General features: G+C 38.3%; 1 protein-coding gene across 1 annotated transcript in view; it reads left to right on the top strand.

Moving 5' to 3' along the window:
* The window catches only part of NCKAP5 (NCK associated protein 5), a gene marked incomplete at its 5' end in the record, with an annotated part of 361,561 nt that overhangs the window by 230,566 nt on the left and 111,324 nt on the right, over positions 1-19,671 (top strand). The window contains one exon of the mRNA XM_082054889.1: positions 4,498-4,647. Coding sequence (XP_081911015.1) covers positions 4,498-4,647 — 150 coding nt within the window. The remainder of the gene's footprint in view (positions 1-4,497; positions 4,648-19,671) is intronic.

Here is a 19,671-nt window from a genome sequence, read left to right as displayed (position 1 = left end):
GTAACCTGTTCTAGTCACCAATATGACTATCTTCATGGGAGAAAAACAATAAAAATCCTAATATCTTATTGCAATTTCTCATGTTCCAGACTGTGTGCGTTGTATCTGGTCCTTTCATCACTGATTCACAGGGTTATTGCTCCCCCAGTGCAGGACTTTGCATTTCCCATTGCTGAGAGCAGTGGCAGCTGTTGTGCTGCCGGTTAACGGTGTGAATTATTACTCTTTTCTTAAAGGCTTAAAGGTAGTTTTCCTGCATTGTAAAATCTCAAATTAGGAAACGGTGGAACATGAATTACCTGGGGAAGTATAATATATGATCATTTTATATCATGTATTAGTCGTTACTACCAGAGAAGAGCACTTATTCCAATTAGTGCCTAATCATGGTTTTCACTGTGAAAAAGAAAATCTAGACTAGATTTTTGCGAGCTACCTTTTTTACAATTTCTGTCTGCTAACATTTACTCAATTACAAATGGAAATGTTCCAAATTGAGCTGATTCCCCCCCCCCCTTTTTTTTCCTCTGTGTGTGTAGTGTAATTCGTAGAATGTATCTTAAGAGAGAAGAAAGGGCAAAGAACAGACAACTGATGATACCAACAATAAAAGTTGAAAAGTACAATAATTTCTGAAATAATAATAGTTAAGAAATAGCTGTCTAAGTGTCCCTTTGAGACATGTCTGTTCCTTGAGAAGGTGACAAGTCCTAGAGGAAAGTCGCCCAGTGACTATCGCTGTGTCCAGACGGTGAGCAGCCGTTTGCCGTTCTTGGGATGAAGGGGGAGATAATTTCTGAAATAGCCAGTTTGGTTCTTATCTTTTAAAAGCTTCCATATGATCTTTTCCATCACTATAGTTACTCCTTTTGTTTATAAACAGCGAAAAGACTTGCAGCGTTCTGAAAGGCTGGTGGAAGGGAGATGATTTGCTTTATATTCTACGTATTTCTTTATATTCTACAAATTCGAGTAAATGATCATTTGGAATTTCAGGTGAATTTCCTGCTCTATTAATTTATTGTTCTTACTTCTGTTTATTTGTAGAAAGAAGGATTATTAGACTGTTCCTTCCTACTTCATCTAGCTGAAAACCAGCTTTCTGATAAGTCTCAGTCAGTTCACTGCATTATACAGCTTCATAGATCAATGTCTTCAGTGATTTATATCATTTCATTGATTCTAGAAAGCTTTGCCATTTCCAGACCGCAGGGTCTGTTTTCATCTGTTGTTTTCCGTGGGCTGTAGGGCCTATAGTGTTTGATCAAAGGGTTCATCATCAGTGTACTATTTGTTTGATTTATAGAACAAACCGAATACTTAGAAATAATGGTCAGGGCAGGATGTCATTTTAGATTTACAAAATATGGTTGGTTTCAGAAGAGCAATGACAGTTTAAATGAGTTTGAGAAGCTTACACAACGTGGGACTTGATTCTACACTTCTCATTAATTTCCTTGGGAACAGGTCTGCAGTGAGCAGCATAATCCTAGTTTCTTTTTAGTAAGATTTGAATATTTAATATTTTTATTGTCTCTTTGTTGACACAGAGCATTAGAGATGTAGATGAGCCTTCAGTGTAGAATTCTCATCAGGCTGCTGTGTTTGCATCCTTTTGTGGTACAGGCATGTGTCTTAAACTCTTATTGGTCTGGGGAGACCAAGAGCTGAGTTGTTGCTTTTTTTGTCTCCCCCCCACCTTTCCAGCTTACTTGCAGTGCACTCTTTCCATCTGTTACCTCTTCACAGAAATGAAACTGCATTCTTCAGCAGGATAGCACTTACTCTGCCTTTGCTGGACTTCTGACCTGGAGAGTGTTTTGCTATTCAGCTTGAAAACCCAGCCTGTCTTTAATTGTGCAGTATGTGAGGTATACAACAGAGATTGTTCAGAACGTTCAAAAGACGGTCTTTATTTGAGGTAACACAAGAGTGTAGGAATCTAGGGGGGTGGGGAAAGGAATAAGCTGTTCTGTGCCATTGTTTGCTGCCTTCAGCGTGCTCACTCTAGAGCTCTCTGTAGGATTTGCTGAACATCATGCAGGAGATAGATACACATCTCCTCTTGCAAATCTCCCTCTCTGCCCTGCCTGCCTCCCCCTGCAGGCAGCTGCCTTTGAAATTAGCAGATTTTTCACTCTTAAGAGGATTCTGTTGTTCCAAAGCCTTTGTCATCCTCCCTCTTACTTAAGCACAAAGACTGTTTCAGAAGCACCTGTTTTCTCTGCTTTCTTGAGTGTGGATTTTCCACTCTACCCGTTCTGTATGTCACCCAGATAGAACTGGTCGAAGTGACAGAACAGCACTGTAAGCAAACCGCATGACTAATAATTTCTAAGGTTAATCATGTTTTCCTCTTTTCTCCAGCTTTTCCAGGTACGTGACATATCAGGGACCTTTTTAGCCCATGCCTGAAACACTAAAACTCATTTATTGTTACTCAGAAATGAACTAGTTGGAAAATATGTGAGCTGTGCTTAAACACTCAAGCAGGAGTAACAGTAGTATCTTGAAATATTCTAGTGCTCATCATAGTAAACCAGGATGTATATTCTTGATTATTCCACTCGTGTGCATAGTTAATAAGATTTTGTGATTAGAAAATGAATGGGTTACTTCTTTAGGTGACTGGGACTTACTCTGAGAGAAGTTGCATTATTCCCCTTTCTGTGATGAAATGTTATAAGCTCTGCTTTCTCCTACATGTCCTTTGAAATTGCTGCCCTCTAGTTTGAGCAGGAAAGGTGTCCCTGTGCTGATGTTTCTATTTTCTTCCATCATTAGTCACATCTGATTCATGCCACACTCTTTCCTAAAAATGATTGTTTGTGTTTGAATTACATCGAAGAGATACCGTTGTCAAGTTTTTTTCCCTGAGTTCATTGAAGTGTTTTATGTGAATGTACTCATGAGGGCAACTTGAAGGGAAAATGGTTTAATGGCTCTTTTACAGATGCTTGATCATTGCACCAGTGAGTAGCGAGCAAGAAAAAAGAAATAATAAAAAACCCTCCACCAACTACTGTATTTATGGTTCCTTTGTGATCAGGATAACACTTCTGCTGGAAACCTGACAAAATGACTCTCTGACGTCTGTGTTTTGGGGCTCAGAATGAGATCTGGGCCTCATGGTTTGTGTAAGAGTAGTCGGTGATTAAGCCCATAGCTTATAAAATTGATCCTTGATTAAAGTTTTAACAGGGTAATAGTCAATTTCTAAGCTAGTTAATTTTTTAAAAAGACATTGTTAGAAATGTGATTCACGGTGATGATTTTTAATTCAGTTGTGTTTATGGGTTTTAATTAAGATAATGCCTTGCTGTTAACTCTCCAAGAGTTATCAGATATATACACAGTTATTCAAGCTGGATCAGTTCTTCATGAAAATGCATATTTTTATGCCTAGTCAAAGCTTGTGTTCTGTAATAGTTACAGGAAATACATCTCACTTATAGACTAACCCAAAGATCACGAAACTATGTGCCTTTGTTTATAAGAATTATCAAAAAGGCACATAATGAATTCCAAATCTCATTAAAGAACTTCTCTAGGTTTGTGTTGACACCCCTTATTTAATGTTGATTTACCTCTTGTTTTCCATTTGTCTCATTAGTTTTCACACTGCATGTGCTTCCATAGCTAGAGAAGGTGATTTCCAAGGCAGAGATCGCCCACTTGGTGTTGCACATGGACGGTCGTTCACTCTGTACATCTGTGCAGCTCTTTTTTCCCCTTACACTTGCCTTGTGGCCTTGGGCAATACTTTACATCGGCTGCTTGTAGTCTCGCTGTTTTGCTTATTCAATCTCATTCTCTCTCTCAACACAGAACTTGAACACATAATTAATGGAGTTAGTAGGATTCACTGTTCAGTCCTATGATTTTTATAGACCTCTTGTAAAACTCAGCAGCCATAGTCCACTCAGCAGCAGCAGCAAATAACCCAATCTGACTGACTTGCAATAGACTGGAGCACTTCTGGAAATTTTCCTGTCAGCTTGATTCTCTCCAGTTATATTTTAGTGTGGATCCTAAATCAGTATTCAGGTGGTAGCTTGGTTCTCAGCCCATTATTTAATAATTCAAATGCTAGCTCTAGATGAGGAAAGGTGAAATACATTAGGCATGAACATATGTTAGCTTTTCCTCAACAAACTGCTTTATATGCATCAAAATGCTGCAATTGAAGGCCGGTATTCTCAATTTTTATTGCAACTTTCAAAGAAAATGCAAGTTATTTTATTAAAAAGATAATGAGTTCCACTTTTTAAAAATCTTATGTAGATGTAGCAGTGAAGTTGTGCATACACTTCTGCAGGATTGGCGTAGCAGCATGTTTCATAGACCCTCATGACTCCACTTACTTAGTACTGGAATAATGTAACTAGCAACTTGATCCATCTTTTTGTCGTTCATGTACAAGGGAGATCTGAAGATATTTGCATAGTTAACTTCATTTCCACCTATGAGTAATGACTTTTTAAAAAATCATTTCAGGAAAAGCTGTCAGAAGACAGTAGGAAACGTAAAGAAGGCATGGAAAAAATTCACACGCCAGCAGATGAAGATTCAAGAAGTGAAAGCAGCAGCACAGAACAAGAAAAGGAAAAAACCAAATTGCTATTAGAGCGTTTGAAAGCTCTGGAGGTAAGAAGTACAATGGTTTCACACATAAAAGACCACCCTGCCCCCTGCCTCGTTTAGTTATAGGCACTGAATCACCCTGTAGTATAAATCTGATTTTTCACAGTTCACCTGTACTGGTGATATGGGGCATGTTTTTTATTATTCATTTACCCAGGATGAACAAGAAGCTTCACCTTAGTACCACTGAAAAGATCTCTCTCCGGTTTTGAGCATCAGATATCTTTAAAAAGAACTTCATACATTATTTTAATTCTGTTGAGACCATTTAAGAAGAAAAATTGGTTTTACTGATTTTGTTTCAATTATTAATATTGTAAGACTAATATAGGTGGTTTAATAACTGCCATAAAACCAGTGTTGCTTCATTGTAGTTTATTGCTCAACTTCTAATAGCTGGACTGCTTGCTTGGGAGAGCTCAGGTCCTTTTACTGCGAGATTGTGGAAAATCTATTTCCTTGTAGACCACATGGAGAACTGCACACTCTACATTTTTACTGCATTTCTGGAAAATTAAGGTGTGCAAAATAATGCACCTTGTGGTAATTCCAAAGTTTAGGTAAGACTGTAACCACTATAGGTATGAGCTTATTTTGTGCTCTTGATAGAAGCATGGGTTTCAAAGTGTATTCAAAAAATAAGACTGTGTATATTTTAGTATCATTTTGAACTAACACAAAGGCATATTTTTTACTCATTGAGTGTCACCTCTGTTCAAGTATCTATGAAGTGTTATATGTATGGATAAATGAATGCTTTAGTGGCATTTTGCCTATGTAGGGTCTCAGTAAACAAAGACTTCATCACTGGGCCAGTCCATTTTTGGTTAAGTGTGATAGCTCTTTTGTATCGCAGTTTTTATTTTGAGTTGCAGGCTTCATTAAAAGCAAAACATGAACAATTTTCATCATGTTTGGATCTAACTACAGAATCTGAAATCTGAAAGGTATAAGCAGTCTCTCCAATTTTTCTTTAAAATCTTAGGCTGTTTGTAAAATAAACATATTTCATATTAATTAACTAATTTTGCCTTGGGAAAGAAAAACATGATACTAAATTTTTGAGGCCCATAACACCCTGAAAAATATAGTTTATTGTAGTCTTGCTTTATCTGTCGATGGAGAACGACTGTATGTTCCTTGTGGTCTTTTATTTCCAAATATGCATGACTCGTGTTTGCTTCAGCTTGTTTTTAATCAGTCTGCGTGACAGTTGCAGTTCTTTACGTCTTCAGTTGATAGGAAGTTGTTCAATAATGTCACAGTCTTTATTAGTCGTGGCAAATTGCCCGGATACATAACGTGACATTATGGCCAGAGAGAATCTACTTCTGGAAGGTCAGTGAACAGGTCTCCTCACTGATGTCAGTGTCATGCAGTGGCTTGTTCCAAACCACATATTGGTGAATGCCAGTACTTCAAGAATTAATCTACATAAATAGTATAAAGAGCAATCAGAGGAGAAAGATGAATGGCAAGGCCAACATTAATTATGACCCGAGATAATTTAAACAAACCGTTGTTAATTGTGTGTTGTTTAATGTTACATGTTCTTGCACTTGAATTTTCTCTTGAAGAATATAAATTGTGATGTCAAAGACTCTATGGTTCATTAATTAAGAGACATACTTTAAGTTGTGTGCCATTAGCAGTTCTAATCCTTTACTGTTTACAGAATAATTATTATAAATATTTTATTAGTCTATATGGAAAGGAACAAAAAATTACTGTTTGTTAGTTCCAGGTGTCAGAATCTTTAATCTTACATTATGTGATTAAATGGTACTGTATCATACACAGTGAATAGAATCAACAAGGCTAATAAAGTACTTACTAAAGTTGGTCTATCTGTGCACTGTAGAATCTGAAGACCACTTATAAACAGAGCCTGGTAAAAGTAATAGTCAAAATATGAGACCTAATCCATTAACACTTATTAATATAGTTTCATGACTATCAGCACTTTTAAGAAGTCTTGTAATATCTCCTCGTATTAGTTTGTTACTTAAGTGTAGCTCATGACAACATGTAGCTTAGTCTGTTAGACCATCGTAAAATTATTCCATCCTTCCTCCTACCTGTATTCATTGCCCTATTGCTAACTAGTGTGAAGTACACCTAGGGAAACGTATGAGCAAGTGGTGCAACACTTTTATTATATAAAACTTCATATTCAGCAGGTTAAGTTTTTAGGGTTTTTTTACTCATTAATACATTCTCTTAACTGATCATATTAAAACAAAAAAAAAGTTGGATAAATCTGAGCTAAGTTACAAGTGAATGAAGTACCATATGAGAAAAGCTATCCAGGAGCACAGGGAGAAATGGCTGGTTTAGCTGGTACATATACAATGAAATAGATTATTTCCTTTCTTTCAATTTGAGTATCTGTATGGAAAAGAGTTCGTGTTCCATACATGAAATAAATTGCTTCTGCCCTTCCTGGAGTACTGGCATAGTAGACGTGAGGTATGTGGTGGTTTTCTTCAGGAAAGTCTGATGATGTGAGGAAAACCGTAGTAAACCTGGACTGTTAGATATGGACCAGGAAATTATCCAACCTAAGTGTGAAAAGTGTGAAGGGAGGCTTCATTTTCATAGAAAACTTTCTGTAAATGGCTTCTATATCAGTGGAGTTGTATTTAACATTTCTTTTTTTTTTTTTCTCTAATAATTGCATACTGTCAAATGTATTGCCAAATAAATTTCTGTAATACCTTTTAGGTTTTATTAACTTCTGTTTAATCTAGAAATTTTCTCAGAGTAATACAAATCAGTATAATCAAGTGTCTTGGTAGTCAGCTCAAGTGAAAGCTATCATACACTTTGATAAGAAATAGATATGCGTATTCTCCCATTGCTCCTTTTACCTGTAATCTTTTTACATCCTTTATCATTTACAGCAAATTCTATTTCCACTCTACTGACTGATAAATACCATACATTTCTAATCAAATGAAACAGATGACAAATAACAAATGGTTCGTACCATCTCGTATCCCATTTCATGTAGTTGAAATTAATTGTGATTTCCTGGATATCAAAACTCCATTGTGCCTTTAGCATTTTTAGTTGGCCGCTCTTGAAATGCCACTTAATTTACTTCAGCAGTTATGATCAAATGCCTTCTAACTCTTACAAAGCAAAAAAAAATCTCTGATAACTTCTATGTATATTTGGAGTGCTGCAAAAAAATGAAATATTAATGAAGTACGGTGAATAACATATCAACTCCTTGGTGGAATTTCTTTTTTTAAAACTGCTTTCATCACCAGAAGAATTGCCTTTTTTTTTTAAGGGTAGTGGAAAATGTACAAAAAAATAGAATTTGTTCTGGACATGCATCGACCCCCATACACCAGTTTCAGGTATATGTAGGTTTATACATAACTGCAGTAAAACAATAATGTTGTATTTCCAAAGTCATATGCATACAAGTTGGAAATTTTTCACAAAACCTTAATTCGCCCACCTGGGTATGTTAGATATTGTGCAGACTCTCATTGTATACTATTTCTTGTTTCAGGAGGAGTTTACATAGTCACGGTGCAGAGAAAAGCTTTGAGACTATTCTATATTTGAAAAACAGTGTTAGCGAAGGACTTGAGACTGTCCTAGAGCTTCAGTATCCAAGATGGAGCTGCAGGCCCTCTGCCCCAATTTAGCCTTAAGCAACTGAAATACAGGCTGCCCGAGCACCTGCATAATTGCAAGTGAATTAAACTGATATACTGAGTTAGTGTCAGTCTTAATCTAAACATGTCTGTAAAAGCCATAGTTACTTTGATTTTAAAAATTTAATCAGTGATAAATACTGTGTCAGTTTTGAAGGCTTATTAAGGTCTGTCATTGGCACAGACATTTATGCACTGACGATAATGAATTAACTACGTCTAATGGTGTGAAATGTTGCAGCTCTTCCCGACTTCCTTCTTTGCAAGTGCAGCAGTGCAGCTTTCTTAGAAAGTGTTTGCTTTTGGTTGATTATGAAGAAAGTAAGCTGGTGGGATTGCTCCAAACTAAACAACCCAGGAGTACTTAATGGAGGTTGTGTTGGACGATGCTCAGCTTTGCCAGTAAAAAGAGATTCTGTAAGATACACAAATTTTGTTAGTGGGGTTATATTCTTTCACACATTGCACGTCCTCTCAGTTCCTCAAAAAGAAAGGGGAATGTGAGTAGATGTTGGATGAAGACTCAAGAAGACTGGATCAATTTCCCGTCTCAGCTGTAGATTTCCTGCATCCTGTACAGTCTATTTCATCTAGTTGTGCCTTGGTACCACAGGATTGGCTTCATGTCTGCATTTCTGAAGAGCCCACAGCCCTTCCTCCCAGAAATCACTACAAGGCTTTCATGTAAGCAGAGGGTAGGTGTGCTTCTGCCTGTGAGGCTCATGAGTTGATCTCTATGGCAGGAGCAGGCGCGTACACGGCATCCTGTGGTGCAATAGGTTTGTCTGATGACAAGGTGTCCATCTGTTACAGGCTGAGCAGTGCCTGTGTCTAGGAGACAACCATTAGATGAGCAGCGTGCCACCGCCTTGGGAGTTCGTGAGCTTGGTTATGTGGGGGCAGCATCCACTCTTCAGAAGAGAGGATTTACCCACCTTGACACTGAAATACTGGAGAGAGTGCAGAGGAGGTGACAAAGCTGGTGAGGGGCCTGGAGCACAAGTGTGATGAGTGGTTGAGGGAACTGGGGCTGTTCAGCCTGGAGGAGGCTGAGGGGAGACCTTATCACTGTCTACAACTACCTGAAAGGAGGTCGTAGCATGGAGGGGGTTGGTCTCTTCTCCCAAGTAGCAAGTGATAGGACAGGAGGAAATGGCCTCAAGTTGTGCTGGGGGAGGTTTAGATTGGATATTAGGAAAAAATTCTTCCTGTAAAGGGTTGTCAGGCATTGGAACAGGCTGCACAGGGCAGTGGTGGAGTCACCATCCCTGGAGGGGTTTAAAAGGCGTTTAGACGAGGTTCTTAGGGACATGGTGCTAGAGTTAGGTTATGGCTGGACTCGATGATCCTGAGGGTCTCTTCCAGCTGAAATGATTCTATGATTCTTAGTTTATGGTGGCACACATCTAATGCCTTGGTAAAAATGCAGCATTTACATCCAAATTAAAATAAATATTGTCAACAAGGAAGTGGTTCCCCTGGTTTGCTGAGTGTCCCCCTTCCCTCCCAGAAGTTCTGCAGTGAGCACAAGTTCCATAGCCCCCAAAATTAATGATTGTAGGCTGCTCACAACCTTGTGTTTTTCACCAAATAGCAAGAATTCACAGAAGTCAAGGGATAGCATTAAATTGTAACCTTGATGTTGTCAAATGAAAAGCCTAATTCATGTGTGAAAATCTCATTGCTTGCGGGTGAGTGAGAGTCAATGAAAGTTTCAGTAAACTAAGCTGCAGTAGAAGCAGTATCTGCTAGTAAAGAGTGACAAAACCACTCTGATTTTAATTATAGAATTTTGCCCTCTTACCCTTTGCAGTTCATCATAGAAAGATGTGTTTTGTTTTAATAAATTGAGCTTTGGGAGAAAACTCGCTCAGGATAATAAGCTAAATGTTCAAATATATTAGAGGGGTAATTTCCCTTGTATCATCACCATTAAACAAATGAGGAAGTATGTCAAGTATTTCCGATATTATGTTTTTACTACCCTGCAGCGGAAGAAGGACTTGGTATCAATGAACTATAAAAAGATAAAAAAGAAATATGAGAAGGGTACATATTTCCTTTTAGTGGATTGAGAAGATAACTTTATTTTGAGTGGGCATGTTGATGTTTGTTTTACTCTTACATTATATACCCTCCCTTTTTTTTCCTCTTTTTCCATATTCTACAATGTAAACTGGTAGAAAATTAATAGTTATATTATTTTCCATGGAAAGAAACATGCAACATGCAGGGGCAAAGAGCCTGAGTTTCTGAAAATAACTGTGAGAAAAACTTCTTCTTTATTCAAAGTCAGCTGCTTCATTTTGGTTTATAGGAAATTTGAATCACTTTACCTAGATGCATAGAAAAATCCAAAACTTTGAAATATTTTGTAGCAACTGCTCTTGTTCTAGCCAATGCATTTAATCTGATTCAGCCAGAAGCCTCTTCCTAGCCCAATGCCTTGGCCATCCACCTAACTACCTTCATTATGCTGATCAGTCACCAAAGGCCAACCTACTTAATCCTAATTATTGGATTATTTTACTTTTAAATCTTTTCAGTGGGAGACTTTCAGAATTAGTTTTCTGAACTGTGCCTAAGAACTGTGGTTTTTTAATAGCCATGGATCAGACAATGAGGCTGGGAAAGTCTTATTTGCAAACTCACCCAGTGGCTGAAAATGCATCAGCGTTGACTTGCATCACTGGTTTGAAAAACAGCCCAGTTTATTCCAGCTCTTCGGTGGTAATAGTATTGGCAAACTGTTTTAGCTTCCCAATAACTGAGTAAATTTTGAATTAAAACCAAACAAGGACTGTCAAGCTGAATGTATTCTATAGTCTGTTGCTGCTTGAACTCTTCTAACCGTAGGTGTTCAGTGGCTCGGTTGTTCCCAGATCTCACGGCTGCTCCCTGTTTCTCCTCGCCTTGCTGCTCTGGGGTGCTTTCCTCTTTGCCATCTGTCCTCACCCACTCCTGCTGCTGTCTTTAAATGCAACATCTGCCCAGATGTTTGTACCCTCCCTCCTGCAGCTCACGCCCTCCTGCTGGTCACTGTGGCGTTTCCATCCATCCTGCTGCTGCCCACGAGCGCATGAAGCTGCGTTCTCTGCAGTTGGCACAGAGACTGAATAGCTTCCAGTGGTCAATGCATCTTATCAGTTGGGATGTTAGTAGAAATAATATCTTCATATAGAAGATGAAAACTAATAGAAACCTCTTCTGGGCAGAGAGTTAAATTCAGTTAATGTGTAGTGAGTATTTAAAAGAAGAGAATGTACTTCTTGCAGGCATGTAAAATATTTGGCATCTAAAAGGACTTTCCTTTTTTCCTCTCTACTTTTACTCTTTTTTTTTTTCCTAAGCCAGTTGAAATTCATGGCAATTTCATTTTTGGCATGAAAAAAATCAAGACGAGCTAGTAGGGCTATGAATTTTCACAGGGAGGTTGGAAATAGCTCTGCCCACTGGATGTAGGAAGAGCTGTTAAGATTTTCTTTGCTGTTATCATTGGAGAGAGACTGCCAGTCCACTGTTCCACCAAACAGTTCCATCTCCTGAAGTGGAAGAGTACCTTAATACAAATAAGTCTGTCCATCAAGTCATTGCCTCCATGACTGGTGGCAGAGGCATGGAGGAGGCCACGCATATCTGCGTTTCTGACTATTCAGTTCAATGAAAGCTTAAAATACTTAGTTTCTAAAATCCACCGTGGTACCTGCTGGGAATTTTAGTCTGAGTAACAGATGGTATTGTTTTCTAACTAAGGAAAAACAAAGATTATTGAATTGCATCTCATATGAAGCACTACAGCAGTGGTTCAGAAGTTAAATGTTTTGGGTCACAATGCGCAGAGCTTCTGAGTTTTTGGCACGTGTTGAAAAGATAAAAACTTTCAGGTTGGCTCTGCTTTCTACTTTGAGAGACCCATGGAGCAGTAAATCTGTTGAAATGTGCTGATTCAGCAAGTGCTCTACAGAATGTGCTCCAACTAGTGGTCCTGTTCTGTGAAGTTTTAGTGTTTAGTGTTTAGTTGTTTTCAGTGTGACATCAGGTCATACCCCATCAACTACTTGTATAAAGGGAATTTTTCTGCACATCAGGATTTTTCTCCTTTAGCCTGCTCATGCCATCAATTTAGGTTTTAATAGAAGTTACTAGCTTTCTAGCATCAGATAATTCAGTGCTCTTGTCAGCCTATCCAAGTGAGGTACAGGCACATGAGAAAGGCAGAGTGGGTAACTTAAGCTGTACCTTCTTAAGGTAGAATGACATAAAATATCCTTTTCCAGGGCAGTGAATCCAGCATCTTGCCAATGAAGGAAACATCTCTTATCTGTGATTTTTAATCCACGTTAATAGTTTAGTCAGGATACTGTTTAGAAGATGCTTTAGTTTATGTATAGTGTTGATTATTTTCCTAAATGATGGTGCATGCTGTTGTGAAAACATAAAATATAGGATCCTCAAGATAGTATACTAAGCTCTGGAATTTTTACAAAAAATAAGGAGAGCACAGATAAGCATTTAATGTTCATTTTAGCAAAACCAAAAGTATTTACGTATATTTATTGTAAAAGCAGCTTATAAATTCAGTTTTTTCTATGATACTCTGAATTCCAGGACGATGACTCTTTTCTTACAGTTAGGTACCACAGAGAAAGCTCCGTGGTGCTTGGCTGACAAAGCAAACACTCTTTAAATAGTTCAAAGTATTGAATATGGCTACAGGAATAATGATTTGGTGCCAGAAGGTCTGAGAAATAGATGTAGTCAGTGAAGAAAAGGTGAGTCACAGAAGTCAAGGAAAATGGTCTTGGTTTTATTAAACCTGTCAGATTTTCTCTATTGAAATAAATGTTAACTGTGTTCTGCAAAGAGTCCTTGGTAGGTTGCAGTGAAGGAATCTGATATTTCAGTCTGACTTTTATAATTTAAATAATGATAGTTTTTCAGTGCCCTTCCCTCCATGTATCGTGCCTTCTTGCACATAATCAGTAGATAATGTAACTTACCTTTTTTAGCAATCAGGCATATGGTACAATTGAAAATTCACTCTCCCTGCTGAATGAAATGAGATTTTCCAGCACCGTGTTATAGATCTAGGTGACTGTGTTTATCCCAACACATCTATCATTTCAAAGAGTGAGACTCGGTAGGTTTTTTAAATAGTTTCTATCCGTGTGCACTCCAGCCCCGGTTCTACACAAGCACGTTCTGTGAGCCCTCTCATTGCTCACAGTGGCAGCTCTTCCAGCCAAAAGATTCTGGGTGACAGAGACTGTAGAATCATGCCTTGTATTTTTAATTTACATACTAATGCATGCGATTTGGCTGACAGTAATGACAGTCGTATAGTTCATAAACTAAATAAGTAGCTGCAGTTCACGTCAAACTAGCATTATGAAGAAGATCCCAGTATTTTGTGCATATTTTCCATAGGAAGTCCCAATTAATTTACCTCAGCTGTTAGAGCCGAATCCCTTACAACTCTTAACATAGCAAAATCATTTCTCTTTACTGGCCTTGGAAAATGATGAAACAGTAATGAGGTCTGAGTGGTGATGCACTTTTTCTTAATTTGATAGCGATTTATTTGTTTGTCTTGTAGAAATACAGAATTGGACATTATAGCTGGGATTCTGGGCAGCTATAGTTCCAGTCATGTTACTAGAGTTACTGGAGCTCTGCTGACTTCTTGCACATAAGGGTCTTGGCTCCCGTGTTGGCCATATGTTTAACTAACATGTGAAATCTATGTGATTAACATACTCATGAACTTCAATATTCACTGGCTTTATCATGCAGCCACTTTAATAGTTCACAGCAGAAAATACTCAAATGATTATTTTTAAGTCTGCTTAATCTGTCATGGTGACAAGCACAGATTTTAAGATTAGTTATAAATATATAAAGAGAACAGATAAATCAAATGTGGAATAGTCTGACTTTGGTCCATTACACGTGACTCTGGTTTTCACTGACGGTTCCATAGATACTGGATTACTCACTTAACTATTTAATTTTAATTTATCGTAAAAACAGCTCTACATGCGTACAGTATAACCTTATGTGCATGGATGTTTATGCCTGCATACATTTTAATGTAGAGTTGTCTAGTTAAGATCTGCAGTACTATTAAATGCCAAGTGGGACGAGAGGTTTGTTTTTTCATAAGGACAATTTATTTCCTCTTTTCTTTTTTAATTATAAGTTTTCACACATTGCCCATCCCTTCCTATTTTAAGTTGCCTTTCCCCATATAGGATCAGGGAGATCTTCCATTCTGTTTCATCTCGGGCTGAGCACCTTTCCTCTGCTCCCCACATCAAACAGCTCAAGCAGGGTCTCTGCCCCAAGACAGCCCCTGTGCTGGCACTCAGCAGTGTGCAGCTGTCACCCTCCCATTGAGACCAAGAGCTGCCATCTGATCTTTTTGACGTGCGTGCCCATGTTTCCCGTGCAGTAGAGAACTGCTCGGATTGCCTGGCAGGGCTCTCCACTCGCATCAGGGATACACAGGCACAGAATGCCATCTAGAGGGCAGGGATTCTTCCCTTCCCACAGGAACACCCGGGAGAACTGCTGGCCTTCCATCACACCTGGTGACAGCGCCCATTTTCCTGTCCCTCTTCTGGTCAGTGTGTACTCTTGCAAGGCCAAGACTTGGAAATTATTAAAGAAAGTGCTCATTCACTCATTGTAACTGTTTCCCTTCAATAAACCTGCAGGTTTCCTTATTTTCTTCAATCAGTCAAGTGGTCTGTTCCTCCGAATAGTCCTGATTTTAAATGTTCTTGGTCTTAATGTTTAAGTTCTTTAGGAGAAAGTTCTTCTAAAAAGAGGCAGCAGATAAGACCTGGGCTTGTCATTCAGCTTTTTGGTAAACTGTAAGAAGAAGAGTAATGACAAATTGGTTCCTTTGCTAAGCAAAGTCCTCTGTAAAGTTCCTGCAGCAACAGTTCCAGGTCAGCTGAAGAAATGGGTCTGAGGGCTGGGCATTGTGTGAAAATGTTGTGCACTTAGACAGAAGCAGCTAAAATATGGCATCTCTTCTGCTGAAATACTTGGTTAGCATTTCTCGTAACAGTTATGGTAAGCTGGAAAAGAGCAGATAGGCTTTTCAGTGAAGAGGTCGTATGGCTGAAACAGTTTCTCCTTACTTACCTCCTAAAAGCTCCTTCTTTTTTTTCGTTTAAGAATTATGGAGCTTGTTTCTTTCAACCTTAGACACGTGCCAGAGAAAAGCCTGTTGCCTCCTCCTTGAAAATTCATTTCAGTCCTGTATTGCATTTGATGTCATTGTATGCCAAAACGATTATGTACCCAATAGGCAAATGTGTCACCAGTTGGCTCTGTAGGACTGCCCTGAGCAGGGATAAGATTTTGTATATAATGGCTGTTACTTTTCTTTCTGGTGTGCTGGCTTTATTCCTGTATCCAGACTTGTGCAACTATGTAATAAACAATATCTCATCTCTGTGTGTTAATTTTGGCTCATATGCATACACACTGGGTAGAGAACCTTGGTTTGGGGACAACAGTTATACTTGCAACTGCTACTACCAATAATGACAGTTGTAATATTCTTTTTCTTAAATAAACAATGAGTGTAACCTTAAACTGTAAGCTAAAATCTGATCTGTATCAACACAAACCCAATTTTGTTGGACATTGTAGTGTCTCCCTAGTGCCATGCAGAGATAGCTGTTCTGTACATGTGTGCATTAATTTAATTAAATTAAGGTAGGATGAGTGAAACAGCGAAAGAGGCCATGTTGCAAACTTTTTGGGAAAAAAATATATATATATAGTTCCCTGCCATGCGAGATAGTTCAGGTAGTGTAGCTGCATGGCATAGTTTTCTTTTGAACTAATTAACACTTGTTGAAAGCCAGGGCATTAGCCCCATTGCAACAATGCATTAGCAACCTGAGCCAGCGCTCACAGATCTTCACAGAGCTGCTTGATGTAGTATTGACGTAACCTCAGTGCTATGGAAAGAACTTGTGTCTTTCTCTTGGCTCCTCTTGCCGTGGCAGAATATATTCTTTTCTATTCCAGTTGTGGTCTTCTTTGTGCTCTTTTTCTCAAATACTTTGCACTTCACAGTGACCCCAGGGCAACTATTCAAGATTTTACCCAGTTAGATGGGTAAAAAGAGGTATTCTTAGTTCATTGTAAAAACTTGCAAGTATTAGGCAAAAACTGTATTTTTTGCAGAGAAATTGAATAGAAGTAAGAGATGAGAACTTCTCATGGTTTTTGAGCAACTGATTTGCCCTGCTAGTGACCTCTGCCAGGCAGGAATATTTCCCAATTGCAGGCCAGTCTGACAGAGCAGTAATGTGATCGATCCTGGGTATATATTACATTGCATAGTATTTCATACGTTGATTTATTTTTGTTCTTTTTCCGCATTTTCCCTTTAGGCCAATCGATCAATCACTGATACTGCTCTTGAACAGCAGCTTGGATTAAGAAACAGCAATATTTCATGGTTTATACTAGTGTTAGTGTATTTGGCTATCAAATTGGGACAGGTGAAGGGGGTGCAGTTCCGGTGGCTGCACTCGAGTTGCACTTACTTGTGTGTGATGTGGATTTGGCTCATTATGTAGATCCGAGCCGGGCTCTTGCGCTGCTGCTGCTGAGCTTTTCATGCTTGAGCTTCTCACTGGAGCACCACTGAATCCCATCAACTTTGTCTTAATGTGTGTTCCGTATGAGTCCGTTATTTTCATCCAAAGCTTGTTTTTATAAGAACTTATACAGTTTGCTACTTTCTCCCAAAGTGTGTAATTTAACACTTTTCTTGAACCTCCTAGGCTGTAACAATGTAAGTACAACAAATGTAAGTACAACAAATGTAAGTACAACAAATGTAAGTACAGAGAAGAAAATCTGAGATAAATTTTATATGCTGAGGAGCAAGGTTAAGTAAATAGTTGGAAAGTATTTAGCATTGTGCAGTAACAGTAATATATAATTAAAATAGAATTTACTTTCCATGCAGCTGGCTTTAATGTTTGTTTTTATAGTTTCATATTTTCTATTTTCATCGGGTACAAAAGCTGTAAAATTATCCAAGTGAAAAAAAAGCCTCTGGCACATCTCTGTCTGTAGGAAAAAGTCTTCCCAACAGGCTTATCTTTTACTTTGATGTTACAGAGTAAGTTCTGGTCCTGGCCGTTGACTTCCTTAGCTCTATTGCTATGAATGTAGGATCTGAAGATAACCTGTTAGAGTTCTTTGTACCAGGAGCTGATCCTCAGAGCTAAGCTGTTTGTTCTAAGGACCTGACGTCCACTTTGTGTGCATTTTGGGGAGTTTACTCCTGCCAAGCTCTCATTAAGCTCAGTAGCGGCTGGGGTTCCTCTTCCAATTTTGTGCATTATAAAAGAAACCCAATCCCTTGGCTCCAAGGCCACGCTGCAGTGTGAATTGTAGCCTGGTCAGTGTGATGATCAGAAAAATCACTTGAGAAGGACACACACTGCTCATCCAAGCCAAAAAGTCACTGTAGATGCACCCAATGGCAGCCACACAAAAGGAGAAATTTCATATGACAAGTCAGGATGACATTCTGGTGCCGCCACGCTAGACAGATTGTAAGAGATCCTCATCCCTGATCATCCGCCTTGTCTGGAGTGAACACGGTCTGCAGGGCAGAAAAAACAGACACAGCTCCAAACCGGTGACGCTTTTAAAAGAGACCGACTTCGGAGCCTGGGTTGTTGTTCTTTTAAGCAAAATACAATTACTCTGAAAATTCACCGTTCCACTCTAAGAGATTAAAAAGAAAATGAATCAGAACTTTTAATTTAACAAGTGTCAGTTCAGAAATGAACCTACCATGTATTGCTGTGTGGAATGGATGTTGTTTGCTACTCACAGTGCCTGTAAAAACAAAAGAGAAAAACGTTCCAGGCTTCCAGGGGAAGCAGGGTGATGTTTGCACATAGAGTTTTATTTCAGTTAGCAAGAAATGAGCAGTAATTTTGTGATTCAGTTACTACAAGTTAGCTATTGGCTACAAAACAATTGCCGTACATGATACGGCATTTGATCCTGTGCGTAGAAGGGAGCACCGGTACCTGTTCTGCTTCGCTTTGCTTTGCGACTCCTTAGCTGGAAGGGAGAGAAATAACAGAAGCCATCAAATGAAGTTCATTTTGAAAAACCTGGGGCAATTGACTTATGGGTGACTTCTGATGAAGAAAGTGAAATCACAGGAAACATTGCCTTCGGAAATAACTCCGTGCTCCTGTATAGTTAGAAACAGAGAAACTTGTTATAAATTTGTGTTATGAATTGTGAAACAGTTGACATTAATAGCTTATTGTGGTGGAAACCTTTTAACTCCCAAGTCTTTAAAGGAATAGAGTAAAATGATTCATCGTAGGAGAAGGAAAAGAATGTATTTTATATTTTATTATGTTTAAAAATATTTTGTGACAATATCAATTATAACATCACGCAAGACTTTAAATCTGTAGCACAGTGTAGTGAAGAAAAGTCATTCTTTTTACCAGAATTCAAATGAAAATAAGCTCGAGGGATATTTTTAAAAATGAAAACCAATTGTATATTGTTTTCCATTTCATAAAAAAGTCCTACAGCAGAAAAAATGAGGTTTTCCCACTTAGAGAATCATTGGATAGTAGAGAACTGATGTGAGTCTCCCATCACACAGCCAGTGAATGTGACATTTAAGCATGTGGGATCAGAGTTTTCCAGGCTGTCAGTTTGCATCATTTTATTTCATAATTATTTTTGTTTGAACTAAATGAAGAAACTCAAGATAAATAATAAGGAAAAAATATTTCTTGATAAAAATTCAGCATCTGCTTTCTCTGAAGACAGAGCAAAACAGCTGTTTTTTCACCTTCCGGTGAGAGACAAAGTAACCGGTTATGGGAGACAATTAAGTGTGGTGTTGATTATACATTACAAGACACATGGGAAGAAACGCAGGAATTCATTAAAGTTTTGAATCTTCTCTTTTTTATCATCAACCCCAAGCAAACTCAGTTGCTCAGTTTCCCGGGGAGGAGGTTGGTGTTGATGTTCCTTGAAGTTGGTGCTGAATTTAGCTCCACATTTGAACTATTTACTATTGTTTAATAACAGCCTTTCAGTTCAGGTCCATGGAGCAGCCTAGAAGTACCAGTTGTAGCACTAGGGCCATTATTTGCATTGACATATGAAATTATATTTCGTATTAATTCCAATGAAATTAGAAAAAATGCATAAAAGCAGCTTTAAAGTAGAAGAGCTGCTCTTCATAGCTAGAATTTCTAGAAAGTAGAAAAAAAAGGTATATATATATTTATACATGTAATTCTTGGCTTCCTGGTACTTAATT

Source organism: Streptopelia decaocto (assembly GCF_964273445.1).
Source record: "Streptopelia decaocto genome assembly, chromosome: 6".
NCBI lineage: Eukaryota > Metazoa > Chordata > Aves > Columbiformes > Columbidae > Streptopelia > Streptopelia decaocto.
Note: the sequence above shows the minus strand (reverse complement) of the source record. Positions and strands in the feature narration are given on the sequence as shown.